At 45.1% G+C, this 21674-nt stretch overlaps 1 protein-coding gene across 1 annotated transcript in view; it reads right to left on the bottom strand.

The window, feature by feature from the left end:
• The window catches only part of LOC119333681, a 13238-nt gene extending 5194 nt beyond the window's left edge, over positions 1 to 8044 (bottom strand). Inside the window, exon 1 of the mRNA XM_037606498.1 lies at positions 8030 to 8044. Within this exon, the coding sequence (XP_037462395.1) occupies positions 8030 to 8044 (15 nt within the window). The remainder of the gene's footprint in view (positions 1 to 8029) is intronic.
• Between the last annotated feature and the right edge of the window lie 13630 nt (positions 8045 to 21674).

Here is a 21674-nt window from a genome sequence, read left to right as displayed (position 1 = left end):
AAATCTTTTTTACTGTTCTTGTATAATGTATTTTTTACTGTTTTTTAGTAAGTGTTTAATAGAATTAGTAAGAAAATTAATAGAACTAGTTGAACTAGTTTATTTTTAGTAAGAACTAGTTTATTTTTATTTATAGTAAGTGCTTAATTGAACTAGTTGAATTAATAGAACTAGTTTATTTTTAGTAAGAAAATTTAGTTATATGATCTAATTAAAATTTTATTACAGAACTAGTTTATTTTTACTAAGAAAATTAATAGAACTAATTTATTTTTAGGTGTATTTAACAGAATTCTAGGTTGATTCGTTTTGAAGTGGACATGCCATATTTTGAACATGTCACATTTGTTGTTATTTTTTAGTTAACTGCATTATTCCCGCATCGACGTCGACAATTGCTATCCCGCATCCTCGTCGTCGACTCGGCAGAGCAGGCCTGCTTGATCAAAGGGGCCATGTCTGGGACTGGGCTCCGTCGGGCTAGTACTGGGATGTGCTACCTTCCCGGGGGTGCAGCTTGGTCAAGAGGCAGCCCGTCGTTGACTCGGACCTTTTTGGTGGCGGTCGCGTGGGCCAGTGACGGTGCGGAGGCTTTCGTCCCCCGCGGAGGTGGTACGTCACCATGTCAGCGAGGAGGATGAGCACGTCCGTCGTTACATGGTTGCGTTGGAGGGCAGGTTTGACAATACCTAGCAGGTTCTTCAGGGATCTCACTGGAGCTATGATCCTGTGATGGTTCCTTCTCTTTGGTTGTCCACCGCCCGTGCCGATACCCGTCGTTCGCTAGGTTTTTAGCTGTATTAGTGATGTTATATGTATGATACTATTCGAGATGTATTAGTGATAATATTCGACGATGTACAGACGCAAGAGATGATTTAGTTTTGCTTATTGAATCATGCTAATTTGAATACTAATTTATTTTATGATTTAGTTTTGCTTATTGAATGCTCAAATTGGAGAACTACTCCTATTTTGAATGCTCAAATTGGAGAGCACTATGCGAGGCGTATGCATTTGATTAGTTGATAGCTTATAGGGTTTTTGTTTTTGCAGAAATCCAGGAGCCCCTCCATCATCCCCGCCGTCGTCCCCGTCACCGACCCCCTCCGACCTCGAGGTGAGACCAGCCAAATCTCCATGTCAATATGAGTCCTATAAGATATTTTGAAATGTTTTTGTACATATTTTCAACCATTGAAATGCAATGACCATCAAGTTTGAATGCTCATATGATGTAGATATAACATGTATATCTAGTGTTGCTCAAATAGGATATGTGCTTGCCCAAGTGGCCGGCCATGTTTGCATGTAACACCTCCGAGTGGCCTATGTTTTGCTGGAGTGTTGATTAATTTTCGTTTCGGAAAATTTTAGGCGCTAGCTATGTTCTTTTTTAGCAAAGGTCATGCCGGATTTTTCCGTGAATTTTGACATGGCTTGTGCTAGAATATGTACGAAATATCGAGTGGCCTGGATTTTCTAGAAAAATAATTAAATGACATTTCGGGTTGATTTTAAGTCTGTCGAGGCTCCATACATGATAGTCAACAAGTGAGTGAAGAAGAATCCCGACTTTTGTCGTGGGGGTCGTTTTTCCTTCTTCTCCTTGTGCTAGACCTTTGTTATGCACTAGGGTAAGGAGGAATAACGACCATCACTAGCGGTCGAAAAATCAGTGAGGGAGTGTGTCCACCATATATGAGAGAGGACGAAGAATCCTGACTGTTGTCGTGGGGGTCGTTTCTCCTTCTTCTCCTTGTGTTAGACCTTTGTTATGCACTAGGGGAAGGAGGAGTAACGACCATCATCGAAGATCGCAAATGTCAGAGAGGGATCAGTGAAGGAGTCTCTACCATACATGAGAGGACGAAGAATCCCGACTATTGTCGTGGGGATCGCTTCTCATTCGTTCCCGTGTTCTAGACATTTTGGTGTAATGCACTCAGGGACGAAGGGAGGAGCGACCATCACCGACCCACCCCCCTGGGCGCGCCCTCCATCCTCGTGCGCCCCTCGTGGCCCCCCTTACGTACTTCTTCCGCCTATATATCTCCATCTACCCAAAAAACATCAGGGGGCACAATAGATCGGGATTTCCGCCGCCAGAAGCCTCCGTAGCCACCGAAAGCCAATCTAGACCCGTTCCGGCACCCTGCCGGAGGGGGCAATCCCTCTTCGGTGGCCATATTCATCATCCTGGTGCTCTCCGTGACGAGGAGGGAGTAGTTCTCCCTCAGGGATGAGGGTATGTACCAATAGCTATGTGTTTGATCTCTCTCTCTCTCTCGTGTTCTCGAGGTGATACGATCTTGATGTATCGTGAGCTTTGCTATTATAGTAGGATCTTATGATGTTTTCTCCCCCCTCTACTCTTTTGTAATGGATTCAGTTTTCCCTTTGAAGTTATCTTATCGGATTGAGTCTTTAAAGATTTGAGAACACTTGATGTATGTCTTGCCGTGCATATCTGTGGTGACAATGGGATATCACGTGATTCACTTGACGTATGTTTTGGTGATCAAATTGCGGGTTCCTCCCATGAACCTATGCATAGGGGTTGGCACACGTTTTCGTCGTAATTCTCCGGTAGAAACTTTGGGGCACTCTTTGAGGTCCTTTGTGTTGGTTTGAATAGATGAATCTGAGATTGTGAGACGCATATCGTATAATCATGCCCACGGATACTTGAGGTGGCATTGGAGTATCTAGGTGACATTAGGGTTTTGGTTGATTTGTGTCTTAAGGTGTTATTCTAGTACGAACTCTAGGGTTGTTTGTGACACTTATAGGAATAGCCCAACGGATTGATTGGAAAGAATAACTTTGAGGTGGTTTCGTACCCTACCATAATCTCTTCGTTCATTCTCCGCTATTAGTGACTTTGGAGTGACTCTTTGTTGCATGTTGAGGGATAGTTATATGATCCAATTATGATATTATTGTTGAGAGGACCTGCACTAGTGAAAGTACGAACCCTAGGCCTTGTTTCAACGCATTGCAATACCATTTGTGCTCACTTTTATCATTAGTTACCTTGCTGTTTTTATATTTTCAGGTTACAAAAACTATTATCTACTATCCATATACCACTTGTATCACCATCTCTTCGCCGAACTAGTGCACCTATACAATTTACCATTGTATTGGGTGTGTTGGGGACACAAGAGACTCTTTGTTATTTGGTTGCAGGGTTGCTTGAGAGAGACCATCTTCATCCTATGCCTCCTACGAATTGATAAACCTTAGGTCATCCACTTGAGGGAAATTTGCTACTGTCCTACAAACCTCTGCACTTGGAGGCGCAACAATGTCTACAAGAAGAAGGTTGTGTAGTAGACATCAAGCTCTTTTCTGGTGCCATTGCCGGGGAGGTGAGTGCTTGAAGGTATATCTTTAGATCTTGTAATCGAGTCTTTTAGTTTCTTGTTTTATCACTAGTTTAGTATATAAAAGAAAATTACAAAAAAATGGAATTGAGTCTACCTCATACGCTTCATCTTTTTAATATCTTTCGTGAGTATGATGGAAAGGAAAATTGTGCCAAAGTGTTAGAATAAGAATGCATTAAAATGTTTTGCACTAAATATTTTAATGATGAGCATGATTGCAATGTTGTTAGTATGAATTCCTTGAATATCCATGATGCTAATGATATGCAAAGCCACAAGCTTGGGGAAGCTATGTTTGATGAAGATGATATTTTTGTCCCCCAAGTTTTGATGATAAAATTTATTATGATAAAAGCATGCCTCCTATTTATGATGATTATATTGATGAAAGTGGATTTGGAGAGGTCATGACTTTATTTTGTGATGAATCCACCATTTCGGAAGAGGTTCCAATTGATTATGAGAACAAAGTTGCTATCTATGATGATTATTGTGATGACTTGTATGCTATAAAGAATAATGATAACCATGAAACTTGTCATCATGATTTTAGTTTTCAATTGTATTATGCCTCATATGATAGTTATTTTGTTGAGTTTACTCCCACTATTCCGAATGAGAAGAATTTTGCTTATGTGGAGAGTAATAAAAATTCTATGCTTGTAGATCATGAAAAGAATGCTTTAGGTGCTGGTTATATTGTTGAATTCATTCATGATGCTACTGAAAATTATTATGAGGGAGGAACATATGCTTGGAGGAATTGCAATAACATCAAGTATCCTCTCTATGTGCTTTAAATTTTGAAGTAATGCTTGTTTTACCTTCCTATGCAAGTTGATTATTGTTCCCATAAATTGTTTGCTCACAAAATCCCTATGAATAGGAAGTGGGTTAGACTTAAATTTGCTAGTCATATTCTTCATGATGCTCTATTTATGTTTCAATTCCTATCTTTTATGTGAGCATCATTGAAATCATCATACCTAGCTAGGGGCGTTAAACGATAGCGCTTGTTGGGAGGCAACCCAACTTTATTTTTGTTCCTTGATTTTTGCTCCTGTTTAGTAATAAATAATTTATCTAGCCTCTGTTATCGTTGTGTTTTTTGTGTTTAATTAGTGTTTGTGCCAAGTAGAACCTTTGGGAAGACTTGGGGAAAGTCTTTGCGATCATGCTGTAAAACAGAAACTTTAGCGCTCACGAGAATTGCTGCCATTGTTATTTGGAAAGTGATATTTAGTTAATTCTTTTTGCAGATGATTAATAGATAAATTCCTCAGGTCCATCAATTTATTTGAGAATTTTATGAGTTCCATAAGTATACGTTTGATTTAGATTACTACAGACTGTTCTGTTTTTGATAGATTCTGTTTTCATCATGTTGTTTGCTAATTTTGATGAATCTATGAGTAGTATCGGAGGGTATGAACCATAGAGAAGTTGGAATACAGTATATATTACACCAATATGAATTTATAATGAGTTCATTACAGTACCTTATGATGGTGATTTGCTTTCTTATACTAACGGAGCTTACGAGTTTTCTGTTAAGTTTTGTGTTGTGAAGTTTTCAAGTTTTGGGTAAAGATTCGATGGATTATGGAACAAGGAGTGGAAACAGCCTAATCTTGGGGATGCCCAAGGCACCCAAAGGAAATATTCAAGGACAACTAAAAGCCTAAGCTTGGGGATGCCCCGGAAGGCATCTCCTCTTTCGTCTACTTCCATCGGTAACTTTACTTGGAGCTATATTTTTATTCACCACATGATATGTGTTTTGCTTGGAGCGTCAATTTATTTTGTTAGGATTTGCTTGCTGTTATTTAGAACAATGTTTTGCATCTTTTATTCCAATAAAAGTGGCACTGATAGTCTTTACTATGCCTATGTTACAAGTCTTCATGTTGCTGTTTGAAAACACAAAGCTTACCGCTGTTGCAATAATTCCCTAGAAAAGTCAGAATGTGATAAAATGTTGAAACGTTTTGCATATTAAGATCTGATAAATTTACTACAGTGGAATTTTCTTTCACAATTTTTGGAGTTAGGGAAGTATGGATCTTGCTGCACTCTTTACAGACTATCTTGTTTAGGCAGATTGCTGTTATGTTTGCATATGTTTGCTTCTTTAATGATTCTATTTGAGGATAGGACTATTAAATAGGCAGAGGCATTTAGTATGCAATGTTGAATAATAATTTTAGTGATTTTCTACACTAGAGTATGATAAGGTTTTGGCAATGGTTTATACTAACTTATCTCACGAATCCTTGTTGAGTTTTGTGTGGATGAAGCTTTTGAGATTTAGGGAGACCGTGATATGAGAGGAATTAAGGAGACACAAAAGCTCAAGCTTGGGGATGCCCAAGGCATCCCAAGATAATATTTCAAGAAGTCTCAAGCTTCTAAGCTTGGGGATGCCCCGGCTGGCATTCCACCTTTCTTCTTCAACAACTATCGGTTAGTTTCGGTTGATCCTAAGTTTTTGCTTCTTCAGATGATGGTTGCTATTCTTAGAATGTCATTTTATTTTGCTTTGCTTGCTGTTTGAATAAAATACCAAGATCTGAAATTCTTAAATGTTAGAGAGTCTTCACATAGTTGTATAATTATTCGACTACTCATTGATCTTCACTTATATCTTTCGGAGTAGTTTGTCGTTTGCTCTAGTGCTTCACTTATATCTTTTTAGAGCACGGTGGTGGTTTTATTTTGTAGAAATAGATGAACTCTCATGATTCACTTATTTTTTTTGAGAGTCTTAAATAGCATGGTAATTTGCTTAAATAATCCTAATATGCTAGGTATTCAAGATTAGTAAAAATTTTCTTATGAGTGTTTTGAATACTAAGAGGAGTTTGATGCTTGATGATTGTTTTGAGATATGAAGGTAATAATATCAAAGTCATACTAGTTGAGTAGTTGTGAAATTGAGAAATACTTGTGTTGAAGTTTGCAAGTCCCGCAGCATGCACGTATGGTAAACGTTGTGTTACAAATTTGAAACATGAGGTGTTATTTGATTGTCTTCCTTATGAGTGGCGGTCGGGGACGAGCGATGGTCTTTTCCTACCAATATATCCCCCTAGGAGCATGCGCGTAGTACCGAGGTTTTTGATGACTTTTAGATTTTTGCAATAAGTATGTGAGTTCTTTATGATTAATGTCGAGTCCATGGATTATACGCACTCTCACCCTTCCATCTTTGATAGCCTCTTCGGTACCGTGCATTGCCCTTTCTCACATTGAGAGTTGGCGCAAACTTCGCCAGTGCATCCAAACCCCGTGATACGATACGCTCTTTCACACATAAACATCCTTATATCTTACTCAAAACAGCCACCATACCTACCTATTATGGCATTTCCATAGACATTCCGAGATATATTGCCATGCAACTTTCCACCATTCCGTTTATCATGACACATTCATCATTGTCATATTGCTTAGCATGATCATGTAGTTGACATCGTATTTGTGGCAAAGCCACCTCTTATAATTTTTTCATACATGTCACTCTTGATTCATCGCAATCCCGGTACACCGCCGGAGGCATTCATATAGAGTCATACTTTGTTCTAGTATCGAGTTGTAATCATTGAGTTGTAAATAAATAGAAGTGTGATGATCATCATTAATAGAGCATTGTCCCAAGTGAGGAATAAAAAAAAGAGAGAGAAAAAGGCCATAAAAAAGGAGAAGACCCAAGAAAAGGCCATAAAAAAGAGAAGGCCTATAAAAATGTAAACAAAAATTTAAAATGAGAGAAAAAGAGAGAAGGGACAATGCTACTATCCTTTTCCACACTTTTGCTTCAAAGTAGCACCATGATCTTCATGATAGAGAGTCTCTTGTTTTGTCACTTTCATATACTAGCGGGAATTTTTCACTATAGAACTTGGCTTGTATATTCCAACAATGGGCCTCCTCAAGTGCCCTAGGTCTTCGTGAGCAAGCAAGTTGGATGCACACCCACTTTATATGCAAGTCAAATATTTATTTCTCAAATTCAAAAACAACAAATTACCCCTTTTCAAATAAACAAACATTTATGTATTTCCCTTTTGACTTGAAACATTGTGGGCCTCTCCAAAATAATGATTAATATTTATGTAACAAGTTTCTTAGTCGACTAAATTTATTTGGTATGAATTCTAAATGCAAAACACTGAAGAAAATGTAAAGCAGAAAAGAAAAGGGGATAGAAAAGAGCATTGTTCACTTATGGCCCAATGCTATAGTCTAAAGTCCGGCCCACCTAAGGCCTTCTCCTATCTCTCAACAGGGGAGGAGGCAGGGACATGTGCGTGGCACACATCCATGGCCACCACGGCTTGATGGCCGCCACGCACACCACAGTACCCCCCCACCCCTTTAAGAACGTCCCTTGGGAACCCTAGATCGAGCTCGTCTGATACCCTCTCTTTCCCCATCGTACCCCCTTTCCTTCTGCTCAAAAACGAGCTCGCGAGATCGCGATGTGGTTGTGTGTGTCATCGCCGTTGCCGCGGCCTGCGTAGTCCCCGGTGTTGGAGGAGTTGTCCAGGCGGACCCCCGTCGACAACCGCGTCTTCTCCGAGTCCCCGTTCATCGGGTGCAGCACCACAAAGATGGCATCGACCGGCTCCACCAACCTCGACCGCCGCCATCTCGCTAGTGAGCCCTCCTCTGGTTTCCCCTATTTTCCCCCATCGAACCATCGGCGTAGGCCGCCGTCACCGCCGTGCCCGATGCCGTCAGAGCTTGTGCTCAATGCGTCGCTGTCCGCGCTCCCGCACGCCCCTGACCACGTCCTCCACGCCCTTGGCCGCCTGCGCGTGCCCCCGCTCACACCCGCCGTACCCTGGCCGTGCCCCCACACGCGTGTGGCCGAGCCCTCGCTCGCCTCCTGCTGTCGCTGCGCTATTGCTGCCTGCTCCCGCCCCCGTGCGTTCATTGCTCTACTGCGTTCTGCTACTGCGGATGCGTCCTACTGCTAGCTAGTGTTGCTTAGGCGCTGCGCTTCTGGTTTGCCTGCTCCTGCTGGTCAACGCTGCTATGCAGCTACTTGCGACTGGCCATGGCCAAGTGTGCAGCGTGTGCGTGTGTGTGTGTGTCTGTGTGTGTGTGTGTGTTGTGTGTCTGCATGGCTGTGCCATCACGCCGGCCCTTGTTTAGACTTAGGTCTTGGATCAATTAGTACTAATCTAGTGCTAATTTAGCCTAATAAATGACATGTGGGATCACCCATGTTAATTACCATTTTATTAAACTAAAGGCAATGGCACGCGGGACCCACTTACACTGTTCATATGTTGAATAGTTAGCCCTTGACTGGGTCAACCAAACCCCACTGGTCCCACTATCATACACACAAGCTAGGATAGCACTAGGTGACAAAAGTATATTCTGTTTTCTATTTCGAAATATTGATAAATACATAAAACCTTTTAAATCTTTAGAAAATCATAGAAAATAATCCGTAACTCGGATGAAAAGTTTTATACATGAAAGTTGCTCAGAACGAGACGAATCCGAACACGCGGTTCGTTCACCTGTCACATGCCTCTAACTAGCTGAACATGGAACTTTCCCCCTCCGGTCATCTGTCTGACACAGGTCCGGAACCGGAAAAACATTCTCGGTTGTTTTTCCCCTTCACCTTTATCGTGTAGCCATACGTTAGGTCACACCCCGGCACAACATATTGCCATGTGATGCTTTGTGATGCTATGTTTGCTTTATATTTATTGTTTCTTCCCCCTCTTCTCTCCGGTAGACCCCGAGACCGATGCCACCCCTGTGATCGACTACGCCGACACCGACACTTCTTCCTTTTCAACAGAGCTTCCAGGCAAGCAAACCCCCCTTGAGCATTTTGATATCGCCCATTTCTTTCCCTCTCATGCTTGCATTAGAACTGCTACCGCTTTATGTATGATCCTGCTCTGATGCATAGCTTGTTTTTGTTACCTGCTTATTGTTACCTTACCTGCTTATCTTAAACTGCTTAGTATAGGTTGGTTAGAGATCCATCAGTGACCCCCACCTTGTCCCAGTTGCCCTACTTTATGATCGATGACTCGATCAACGTGATCGACGTCCAGGCCCCGACACCGCACATCACCCCCCTAGTTGTACGACTCTACAGAGTTACCATCGAGTGCCGAGGGTGGAACCTCTTACATCACTCCTGATGAGATCTCTATAGCGTAGCTATACGGTCGAGGTCATCGAGGGTGATTTCCTCCTTAACCACTTCCGTTACGGCTCTGTCGTGCAACCCCTCAAGTGTGAACCTCGAGGGTGGATCCTCTTATGTTCACCTTGATGACAACATCGAGTGGAATTCACCGGGGGTGATTCCTCGGGTTTTCCCCTTGGTGTTAGACACACAGTTACTATGGTTACTATGACTTTGCACTGAGCCATGTTACTAAAGACGGGTCGGCCCTGAGGGGTACCTGCGCGAGCTTAATAGCGAGTGATGTGGAGTCGGGTTGACCTGGAAGGTGCCCGCGAGATAATTACGAGGCGTGGCCGAGCATTCTTAGCCCTTGCCGCAAGTACTCGAGACAGGGCAATGGGATCACACCTTTCGTGAGTCTCTGCTTGTTACCGCCTGCTCCTAATCCACTACGATTTGGATATTTGATCCGAGGGGCCTCTGGCCTGATAGCACTAACCATCACGTGGGCATAGTATGGATGTTCTGCGTCGTATGCATCAGCCGAAGTTTAATAGATGTCGGCGACTGAGCGACGCGCGCCGGGTTGGACTGGTAAGCACCCGCCTTTTTGAAGGAGGTAGCTAGGTCTGCTCACCGGCCACGTACGCAACGTGCAGGAGTTCCCGGGGAGATGGCCCATGACCCCTGGGGGCATAGGTTTAGTCCGGTGTGCTGGCCTCTCTACTAAGCCTAGGTCGGGTTGCGGCATATTGTTTGGCTGAGGCCGGGCATGACCCAGGAAAGTGTGTCCAGCCGGAGTTAATCGAGCATGGTGGGTAAGTTGGTGCACCCCTGCAGGGAACAAAACATCTATCGATAGCCTATCCTACGGTAACAGACACTTGGAATTGTATCCCGATCGATACAACTAGAACTGGATACTTGTGATGAGAAATGATTTGTGAATGATAAATGGATAGTATGGCTCTGGGATTGCTTTCTCACAGGGAGTCAAGAAAGGATCTCTGGCCGAGGTTGATAACACTACTACTACTTTACATTATGGTGATCTGTACTCTTCTATATGTTGCAAGATGCTTGAAGATGCTTGAAGACGCTAGTCTTCGATAGGCTAGGCTTTCCCCTTCTATTCTGGCATTCTGCAGTTTAGTCCACAGATACAGCCCATTTCCTTTGATACAGATGCATACTTAGTTTAGATCTGATGTAAGTCTTGCGAGTTCTTTGGATGAGTACTCACGGTTGCTTTGCTACTTCTTTTCCCCAATACCCGATTGTTGCGACCAGACGACGGATCCCAAGAGCCAGACGACGCCACTGATGACTACTACTACCTGGAGTATGCCTACTACTATGTGAAGACCGCAGACGACTAGGAGTAGTTAGGAGGCTCCCAGGCAGGAGGCCTTGCCTTTTCGATCGATGTTGCTTTTGTGCTAGCCTTCTTAAGGCAAACGTGTCTAACTTATGTCTGTACTCAGATATTGGTGCTTCCGCTGACTCTTGTGTATTCGAGCTTATGTATTCGAGCCCTCGAGGCCCCTGGCTTGTAATATAAAGCTTGTATTATTTTAAATTTGTGTCTAGAGTTGTGTTGTGATATCTTCCCGTGAGTCCTTGATCTTGATCATACACATTTGCGTGTATGATTAGTGTATGATTGAATCGAGGGCATCACAAGTTGGTATCAGAGCCGACTGCCTGTAGGTAGCCCCCTTTCCAACTCCTTGGCCGAAGTCGAGTCTAGTCAAAAAAACTTTTACTAACATGGCTGTGTGTCTTACGGGCCCACGTCGGCATTGGGTGGTATTAGGATCTTTTACTCCTCGTCTATACTCTGGGACTCTGATCTCTCTTCCTTTTGGGTTAAATTTTTACTAACTTGACATTAGGTTCTCGCAACCACTTCATCCTGGAGAGCCCCTTCACCACAGATGACCGACTGTTTCATCAGAAGACTCTGAAGATACTTCTCGACGAGTCCCGAGATCCTGTGCCCACTTCTTTGCAGTTCCCTACCACCGATATATCCTTATGGATAACTACATACACTTGTATTCATACAATCATTCCTTGTTGCTCTTGTTATTACAAGATTCCCTGAACTGCTCTCCTTTGTTTCGAGAATCCTTTGAGCTTACTACCTTGCAGTTCCTTGTCACTTGAATACCCCTACGGATAACTTTGTGCACCTACCGAGTATCCGCTCATCCTTAGTTGATTCATGTACTTCACAAAAGTCTTCATAATACCATTCGTTCTTGTAAAAATCCTCAACAGCCTATTGTTCTTGAATTTCTTGTTTGCTTGCATTATGGTTAATACCATAAGTCTAGTAATCTTATTGTCTTCCTTTGTCATTATCATTTTGATTCCGTTGATACAATATGTTGTGAATGCTCACAATCCTCAGTCAGATCCTAGAATTCATCCTTTCGTCTCAGACGTCATTTTAACATGTGCTGGATCTCGACCAATCAAATTGCCATCAATTGTACCCCTAAGGCTATTCTACCTATCCATCCCTAATCAGAGCATTGCTTCTGATCCCTTGTCTTGTAATTCATAATTCCTTTGCAATTGAGCTTTGAGTTAGTCAGTTGTTTCTATAATCTGATCTCCTTGCATTCTTTCTTCCTCTGGTTGAATACTGATGCTCACATCAGATCCCTTGTGGACCACTAGACCCCCTTTTTTGTATTTTATCCGACAGCGCCCTTCATATTCAATAAGCTTGTGAGCCTTTCCTCGGATACATAATGCTTTTGGTAAATTGTATCCTCTACTTTCTCAAGCATGCTCTACTATCGATCTTGTGTTATTTATTCTTGAAATTTATGATATATGTTCCTAAGATGCCCCGATGGGTTGAACCTATGCCTTCCTTAATCCGTGTGAACTCGAAACTTATGCGGGTTATACTCTACTGGCTTTTAGTCAGATAAAAATTCAATACTACAACTTCATCAAGAGCGAGAAGTAAAATGAAAGGTTATGCATTATAGAAGTGGGATTCGACCCTGAACCTTTGTGTTCATGCCCACGGACACGGTGTGAAACTTATCATGAAAGCTTCTTGCAATGATATTTAATCATTTGAATAATTCTTCCGATATCGTAAATTGGATCCCTTGCAGTTATGGTCCCGACCATATTTCCTCCTTGATCCCATTTACTGGGTAAGTTAAAATTACTTATCCTCTGCAAATCATTTCCCCCGTCCAACCTCTACTCTGATTTACCTTCTGGCATTACACCTAGTACTTGATACTGGGACGCCTTATACCCCATCACATCATTCCTAGCCTGATCGACTATATTTTTTTATCATGTCAACTTGTAACTGTGCTACCTGGTCCTTATGCCCGGAGCAACTTCCGACAATGAGCTAAGCTTACATCGATCTTCCTCATCTTATCTTTTTGCCTTGAACAACAAGCTTAATTTCGAGTTTGTGTCGTACCCATGGTTCCAATAACCTTTCGCTTCATCATTCCTTTGACTGGATGTCATCACCGATTGGTTACATCATCATGAAATCTCTCGACGAAGGTGTCGTGATCATCACCAACATTCAGAGTTGTTCCAGGATATCAATCGAATTCATGATGAGAAATACCGTCCTTGCCCCCTTGATGAATTGTTGCTGAGCCCGTGGGCCCCATCCTCATCTTTCCCTTGCTGAAATTGTACGACTTATTTTATAAGTTGTTTCCGATGGATCCTTTGTGTATCCCAAGTTTGACCTTTCCCTGAAGACCAGCCAATGCTATCTGTAAGCATGACTGTGGTACTCAAACCTCAACAAGAGCATTGTAAGCACAATGCTAAGTTTTCTTTATCCAAACACCATTGTATGGGTAATTTCATGGAATTTCTTTCCCCTTTCCTAAAGGGTTTTCTACAATTATATCCCGTCATGGATATCATGCGCTGCTTGTCCTTGGGAAGGATATACCCCCTGAATTATGTGTTTAAACACATTTTCCTTTCCATTCTTCCATTTAGTCTGATAATCACATTTTCCTTTCCATTGTTTTGTTTAACCTTCTTGAGGTTTATATGAATAAGCACTAATATTTCCCTGCTTATGTACACACCTCGATGTACAACTCAGTCAGTAAGACCCTGTTACTATTGTTGATGACATTCCAGTAGCAACCGATGAACAAGAACTTTGCCTATTGGCCCGCCTCATTCAACGAGTAGGAAAATAGTTCTGTTTATCCCTCGCCCTTGGTACCAATGTTGTTGCCGACATAACTGATAGGCTATTCCCTGACATGCCTCGCTATCATGACCATGCAAGATATCGCCGCCCCTCTTACCTTAACCCACATGGTGGGCTCATAACCCACAATTTCACAGGACCGAAACCTGACTCTCTTGTACACCCCATATTTCCATAGTTATTCCTCACGCGTGGCTTCGTATGTAATTCACGAGCTACTTTCGAGAGGTCATCAAATTCTGGTATCAGACACAATGCTTATTCCCATTGCTCTAAGCCCCTTTCACACTCCGTTTCAGGAATCGAACGATTGTCTATCTGCTTGAAACTTCTTATTGTGCCTTCTTATGTTGCTCTCGATGTTTTTCTTAAGTTCAATTCGAGAGCTACTTCCTGTCACATTCACTAAACTATCTACCAGATAATCAACTTTATTAGGTTCGTTCTTCCGAATTTAACCCTTGTCCCTTCGTGAGAACGGTGAAGATCCGGAAGGAAGAACGACAACTTCATCATGATGCATTGATGCAGAGAAATGAAGACACCAATGTAATGGATCGACCACTTCGAGAAGAGCAACCAAGACCGTGAAGATCTGTTAGAATTTCGTAACCAGAACTTTCCCTCTTACTCCACCTCTTAAATCTCGGGATGAGATTTCTTGTAGTGGAGGAGATTTGTAACACCCCGAGAATCTTGCTATAGTGATCTCCGCCTAATGGCGGCCATGTCATCGTGATTACTATGCAACTTGCCACATGTCCAAAAATCAAAGTCAATTTCAAATTAAATATGCAAGTCAAATATTTATTTCTCCAAAGTATAAAACTAAAATGTTCGAATTTTAGTATAAATTCTACTAATCTTTTAACATGTTGAACCAAGATCATTTGACTCACCAATTAATCCCTAGTATAATAAAAGGTGGTTCAAAAACAACAAATTACCCCTTTTCAAATAAACAAACATTTATGTATTTTCCCTTTTGACTTGAAACATTGTGGGCCTCTCGAAAATAATGACTAATATTTATGTAACAAGTTTCTTAGTCGACTAAATTTATTTGGTATGAATTCCAAATGCAAAACACTGAAGAAAATGTAAAGCAGAAAAGAAAAGGGGATAGAAAAGAGCACTGTTCACTTATGGCCCAATGCTATAGTCTAAAGTCCAGCCCACCTAAGGCCTTCTCCTATCTCTCAACAGGGAAGGAGGCAGGGACATGTGCATGGCACACATCCATGGCCACCACGGCTTGATGGCCGCCACGCACACCACAGTACCCCCCAGCCCTTTAAGAACGTCCCCTGGGAACCCTAGATCGAGCTCGTCTGATCCCCTCTCTTTCCCCATCATGCCCCCTTTCCTTCCGCTCGAAAACGAGCTCGCGAGATCGCGATGTGGTTGTGTGTGTCATCGCCGTTGCCGCGGCCTGCGTAGTCCCCGGCGTTGGAGGAGTTGTCCAGGCGGACCCCCGTCGACCACCGCGTCTTCTCTGAGTCCCTGTTCGTCGGGTGCAGCACCACAAAGATGGCATCGACCGGCTCCACCAACCTCGACCGCCGCCATCTCGCCATCGTCCCGCGAGCTCCGACCGTCCCCAACCCCCTCGAGCTCATCCACGACCTCCCCGTAGTGAGCCCTCCTCTAGTTTCCCGTATTTTCCCCCATCGAACCACCGGTGTAGGCCGCCGTCACCGCCGTGCCCGATGCCGTCGGAGCTTGTGCTCACCGCGTCGCTGTCCACGCTCCCGCGCGCCCCTGACCACGTCCTCCACGCCCTTGGCCGCATGCGTGTGCCCCCGCTCGCGCCCGCCGTACCCTGGCCGCGCCCTCACACGCGTGTGGCCGAGCCCCCGCTCGCCTCCTACTGTCGCTGCGCTGTTGCTGCCTGCTCTCGCCCCCGTGCGTTCGTCGAAAACATTTCAGAGAGCGTACGCACCCCGGTCCAGCTATCTCGACCGTCCGTACGCGCAGGGATCCGCGTCGTCCTTTAGCCACTAAAACAGGCATTGCCACCCACGGGTCTGTGATCAGCCTACGTTGCAGGAGGCTACTGTACCGGAGACTAGCTGCGCACCCAGCTCAAAGACATATGCGTCTTGACAAATTCGACAATACTGTACCGGAGACTAGCTGCGCACCCAGCTCAAAGACATATGCGTCTTGACAAATTCGACAGAAACGCATGCAGTCATGCACCCAGCGCATGGGGACAATAGCTGGCCCGTCCGGGTGTGATGTTGCATCCGGGCTGCAGACGTCTCATAGCTTTTTAACCATTTTTGTAAGGAGTGTAAGGGGTTGCATGGGTAATGTTGTTTAAAGAAAACAAAAAACAGGTAATATGTTTCAGCGGGCGGGGCTTTCTCTGTCCTTTTTTCACTTTTTTTTCGAAAAAACTTCATATTTATTCATCTTCAATCATGATCAAGAAATAAAAATTACATCCAGATTCGTAGACCACCTAGCGACAACTACAAGCACAGAAGCGAGCCAAAGGCGCGGCGCTGTCATCGCCCCTCCATCGCTAGAGCCGGGCACAACTAGAGCCGGACACAACTTGTTGTAGTAGACAGTCGGAAAGTCGTCGTGCTAAGGCCCCATAGGACCAGCACCACAGAACAGCAACCGCCATCGATGAAAAATAACATAGATCCAAATGATCCAAACCGAAGACACCAACATAGATGAACAACGACGAGATCCGAACAAATCCATCAAAGATAGGTCTGTCAGAGACACACCTCCACACGCCCACCAACGATGCTAGATGCACCGCCGGAACAGGGGCTAGATGGGGAGACTTTTATTTCATCTTTAGGGAGCCGCCGCCGTCTCGCCTTCCTGAATTCAAGGAGATATGGATATAACGTTTGGACTATACGAGTCAATATGAACAGCCCAAATAGCGAGGACGAACAGAAGAACGAATACGTGGCACCACGGAATACAAGAAGTAGGCTCACGCTGACAGTTTTGATGGGCCACACACATCATATGTTGCGATGGAATGCCTCACTTTAGATTTTTCTACCCATAAAAATAAATAATAGAAAAAGAGATCAGGAAGATGGACATTTGCGAATACATTGCAGACTGCTCACACATCACATGAGACGTCAGAATAGAACAAATATGAACAGGGGTCTAAGCCCGTGGCCAGCCAACCCATAGGTCCTACGCAACTAGCAGAACAGGACATGGGTAGCACAGTAATGGCCGTCCTAAACGATGCAACCACGCGCATATCTCCAGGTACATGAAGCTCAGCCGACCGCTAGGATAACCCGACCCGGATGCCTAAGCTCAAAAAGTCCACATTCGTGCGTTCGTTGCTCTACCGGGTTCTGCTACTGCGGATGCGTACTACTGCTAGCTAGTGCTGCTTAGGCACTGCGCTGCTGGTTTGCCTGCTCCTGCTGCTCAATGCTGCTATGCTGCTGCTTGCGACTGGCCATGGCCAAGTGTGCAGCGTGTGTGTGTCGTGTGTGTGTGTGTGTGTGTGTGTGTTGTGTGCACGGCTGTGCCATCACGCCGGCCCTTGTTTAGACTTAGGTCTTGGATCAATTAGTGCTAATCTAGTGCTAATTTAGCCCAATAAATGACATGTGGGATCACCCATGTTAATTACCATTTTATTAAACTAAAGGCAATGACACGTGGGACCCACTTACACTGTTCATATGTTGACCAGTCAGCCCTTGAGTGGGTCAACCAAACCCCACTGGTCCCACTGTCATACACACAAGCTAGGATAGCACTAGGTGACAAAAGTATATTCTGTTTTCTATTTCGAAATATTGAGAAATACATAAAACCTTTTAAATCTTTAGAAAATCATAGAAAATAATCCGTAACTCGGATAAAAAAGTTTTATACATGAAAGTTGCTCAGAACGACGAGACGAATCCGAATACGCGGTTCGTTCACCTCTCACATGCCTCTAACTAGCTGAACATGGAACTTTCCCCCTCCGGTCATCTGTCTGACACAGGTCCGGAACCGGAAAAACATTCTCGGTTGTTTTCCCCCTTCACCTTTATCGTGTAGCCATACGTTAGGTCACACCCCGGCACAACATATTGCCATGTTATGCTTTGTGATGCTATGTTTGCTTTATGTTTATTGTTTCTTCCCCCTCTTCTCTCCGGTAGACCCCGAGACCAATGCCACCCCTGTGATCGACTACGTCGACGCCGACACTTCTTCCTTTTCAACAGAGCTTCCAGGCAAGCAAACGCCCCTTGAGCATTTTGATATTGCCCATTTCTTTCCCTCTCATGCTTGCTTTAGAACTGCTACTGCTTTACGTATGATCCTACTCTGATGCATAGCCTGTTTTTGTTACCTGCTTATTGTTACCTTACCTGCTTATCCTAAACTGCTTAGTATAGGTTGGTTAGAGATCCATCAGTGACCCCCACCTTGTCCCAGTTGCCCTGCTTTATGATCGATGACTCGATCAACGTGATCGAAGTCCAGGCCCCGACACCGCACATCACCCCCCTAGTTGTACAACTCTGCAGAGTTACCATCGAGTGCCGAGGGTGGAACCTCTTACATCACTCCTGATGAGATCTCAATAGTGTAGCTATACAATCGAGGTCATCGAGGGTGATTTCCTCCTTAACCACTTCCGTTACGGATCTATCGTGAAACCCCTCAAGTGTGAACCTCGAGGGTGGATCCTCTTACGTTCACCTTGATGACAACATCGAGTGGAATTCACCAGGGGTGATTCCTCGGGTTTTCCCCTTGGTGTTAGACACATAGTTACTATGGTTACTATGAATTTGCACTGAGCCATGTTACTAAAGACAGGTCGGCCCTGAGGGGTACCCGTGCGAGCTTAATAGCGAGTGATGTGGAGTCGGGTTGACCTGGAAGGTGCCTGCGAGATAATTACGAGGCGTGGCTGGGCATTCTTAGCCCTTGCCGCAAGTACTCGAGACAGGGCAACGGGGTCACATCTTTCGTGAGTCCCTGCTTGTTACCGCGTGCTCCTAATCCACTACGATTTGGATATTTGATCCGAGGGGCCTCTGGACTGATAGCACTAACCATCACGTGGGCATAGTATGGGCGTTCTGCATCGTATGCATCAGCCGAAGTTTAATAGACATCAGCGACTGAGCGGCGCGCGCCGGGTTGGACTGGTAAGCACCCGCCTTTTTGAAGAAGGTAGCTAGGTCTGCTCACCGGCCGCGTACGCAACGTTCAGGAGTTCCTGAGGAGATGGCCCATGACCCCTAAGGGCATAGGTTTAGTCCGGCGTGCTGGCCTCTCTATTAAGCCTAGGTCGGGTTGCAGCGTATTGTTTGGCCGAGGCCGGGCATGACCCAGGAAAGTGTGTCCGGCCGGAGTTAATTGAGCGTGGTGGGTAAGTTGGTGCACCCCTGCAGGGAAGAAAACATCTATCGATAACCTGTCCTACGGTAATGGACACTTGGAATTGTATGCCGATCGATACAACTAGAACTAGATACTTGTGATGAGAAATGATTTGTGAATGAGAAGAGGATAGTATGGCTCTGGGATTGCTTTCTCGCAGGGAGTCGAGAAAGGATCTCTAGCCGAGGTTGATAACACTACTACTACTTTACATTATGGTGACTTATACTCTTCTATATGCTGCAAGATGCTTGAAGATGCTTGAAGACGCTTGTCAAAACCGGCGGATCTCGGGTAGGGGGTCCCGAACTGTGCGTCTAGGCCGGATGGTAACAGGAGACAGGGGACACTTTGTTTTACCCAGGTTCGGGCCCTCTCGATGGAGGTAATACCCTACTCCTGCTTGATTAATATTGATGATATGGGTAGTACAAGAGTAGATCTACCACGAGATCAAGGAGGCTAAACCCTAGAAGCTAGCCTATGGTATGATTGTTGTGTATGAAGTTGATTGCCTACGGACTACAACCCTCCGGTTTATATAGACACCGGATAGGGTTAGGGTTACACAGAGTCGGTTACAATAGTAGGAGATCTTGAATATCCGCATCGCCAAGCTTGCCTTCCACGCCAAGGAAAGTCCCATCCGGACACGGGACGAAGTCTTCAATCTTGTATCTTCATAGTCCAGGAGTCCGGCTGAAGGTATAGTCCGGCTACCCGAACACCCCCTAATCCAGGACTCCCTCAGTAGCCCCTGAACCAGGCTTCAATGACGACGAGTCCGGCGCGCAAATTGTCTTCGGCATTGCAAGGCGGGTTCCTCCTCCAAGTCCTTCATAGAAGATTTGTAAAAAACAAGAGTAGTGTCCGGTTCTGCAAAATAAGCTTTCACATATTGCCATAGAGAGAATAATAATATTAACACAAATCAAATCTGCTGACGTATTCCATAGTGCACTATCACACTACGGCCAAGTCCTTTACTCGAATCGTTTTTACTTTTCCACCTCAGCATGTTTTGTGAGGCGGCTTCCTTGGCACGTCTTGTCAAAGCAGAGATCGTGTGCCCTTTTACGGGATTCTCATCAATACGGACGTGGGTAACCCTAACCGTGCCATTTACCACGGCGCTTGGGAGGCAAGCGAGTTTTATTAGGCAGGTGGGGACGCACAACCGCATCCGCCCATATAAGGGGATAAGGATCCACCTTTTTACCTACGCCTTCTTCCTCCTTTGCCTATCCATCTCCTGCGCACTCGAGCTCCAGCGCCCAAGCCCGCACTTCCCACCTCAACCTTCTCCAGCGATGTCCGGAGTGGGAGGCAAGTGGAAGGTATCCTCCGTCACGGAGGGCGACGTCAAAAAGCTTAGGAAGGCCGGATACATGTCCAAAGACATCGCGCACCGGCTTCCCGAGGAGGGGCAACTTGTCCCCACCCCAAGGCCCCATGAGAGGGTAGTATTCCTTCCCCACTTCCTCCGTGGACTGGGTTTCCCACTTCACCCATTCGTGCAGGGGCTCATGTTCTACTACGGCCTGGATTTTCACGATCTGGCCCCGAACTTCATCCTCAACATCTCGGCGTTTATCGTCATGTGCAAGGCTTTCCTCCGTGTCCGCCCCCATTTCGGCCTCTGGCTCAAGACCTTCAACGTCAAGCCCAAGGTGGTGCGCGGCAACCAGGCGGAGTGCGGAGGCGCCATGGCGGGCAAGATTGCCAACGTCCTGTGGTTCGAGGGCTCCTTCGCAGAGGCCCTAAAGGGGTGGCAAGCCGGGTGGTTTTACATCACCGAGCCACGCGATCCGAAATGGATCGCAGCCCCCGAGTTCCGATCCGGACCCCCCACGCGGCTCATGTCCTGGAAAGAGACGGGCCTATCGTGGGGCAACGAGAAAGAGGTGATCGGACTGAAGACATGCATCCAGTCCCTGGTAAACAAGTCAATCAGGCTTGTAAATGTAGTCCAGGTCATGCTCGTTCGCCGAATCCTCCCATGTCAACAACGGGACTTTACTTTGTGGGAGTTCGACCCGGCACAGCATCGAACCCTTAACAGGCTCTTCGACACGACGTATGAAGACGCCTGGAAGGCGCTAATCAAAGGTGTCGAGGCTCCCGCATCCGCTTCCGAGGACCGCGGATACAGCTCGCAGCGTCACGCTAGCGAGGTAAGCCATTTTCACCTTTTACAGGATGTTCGGCTTTTTTCATAGTTTAACTCTATTCGGGATCTAAACTCCCTTACCTTTGACAGGCGTGGCGAGCGGTATCCGGACCGATTAACTATCCGGCTCCGCTGCCCGAAGACCCAGCCCCAGCTCTACTAGTGAAGTTGCTGGCTCCGGCGCCTTATGTGGTGCCGGAAAAGAAGGCCAAGAAGAAGAAGACCACGGGGACTCGAAAGAGTACCCGCAACGTGGTGTTGTCGGACTCGTCATCCGATGAGTCCGAGATGCTCTCCTCCCGTGAAAACGAGGAG

This window comes from Triticum dicoccoides, chromosome 7A (genome assembly GCF_002162155.2).
Source record: "Triticum dicoccoides isolate Atlit2015 ecotype Zavitan chromosome 7A, WEW_v2.0, whole genome shotgun sequence".
Taxonomy (NCBI): domain Eukaryota; kingdom Viridiplantae; phylum Streptophyta; class Magnoliopsida; order Poales; family Poaceae; genus Triticum; species Triticum dicoccoides.
This window is presented reverse-complemented; position numbering and strand designations above follow the sequence as displayed.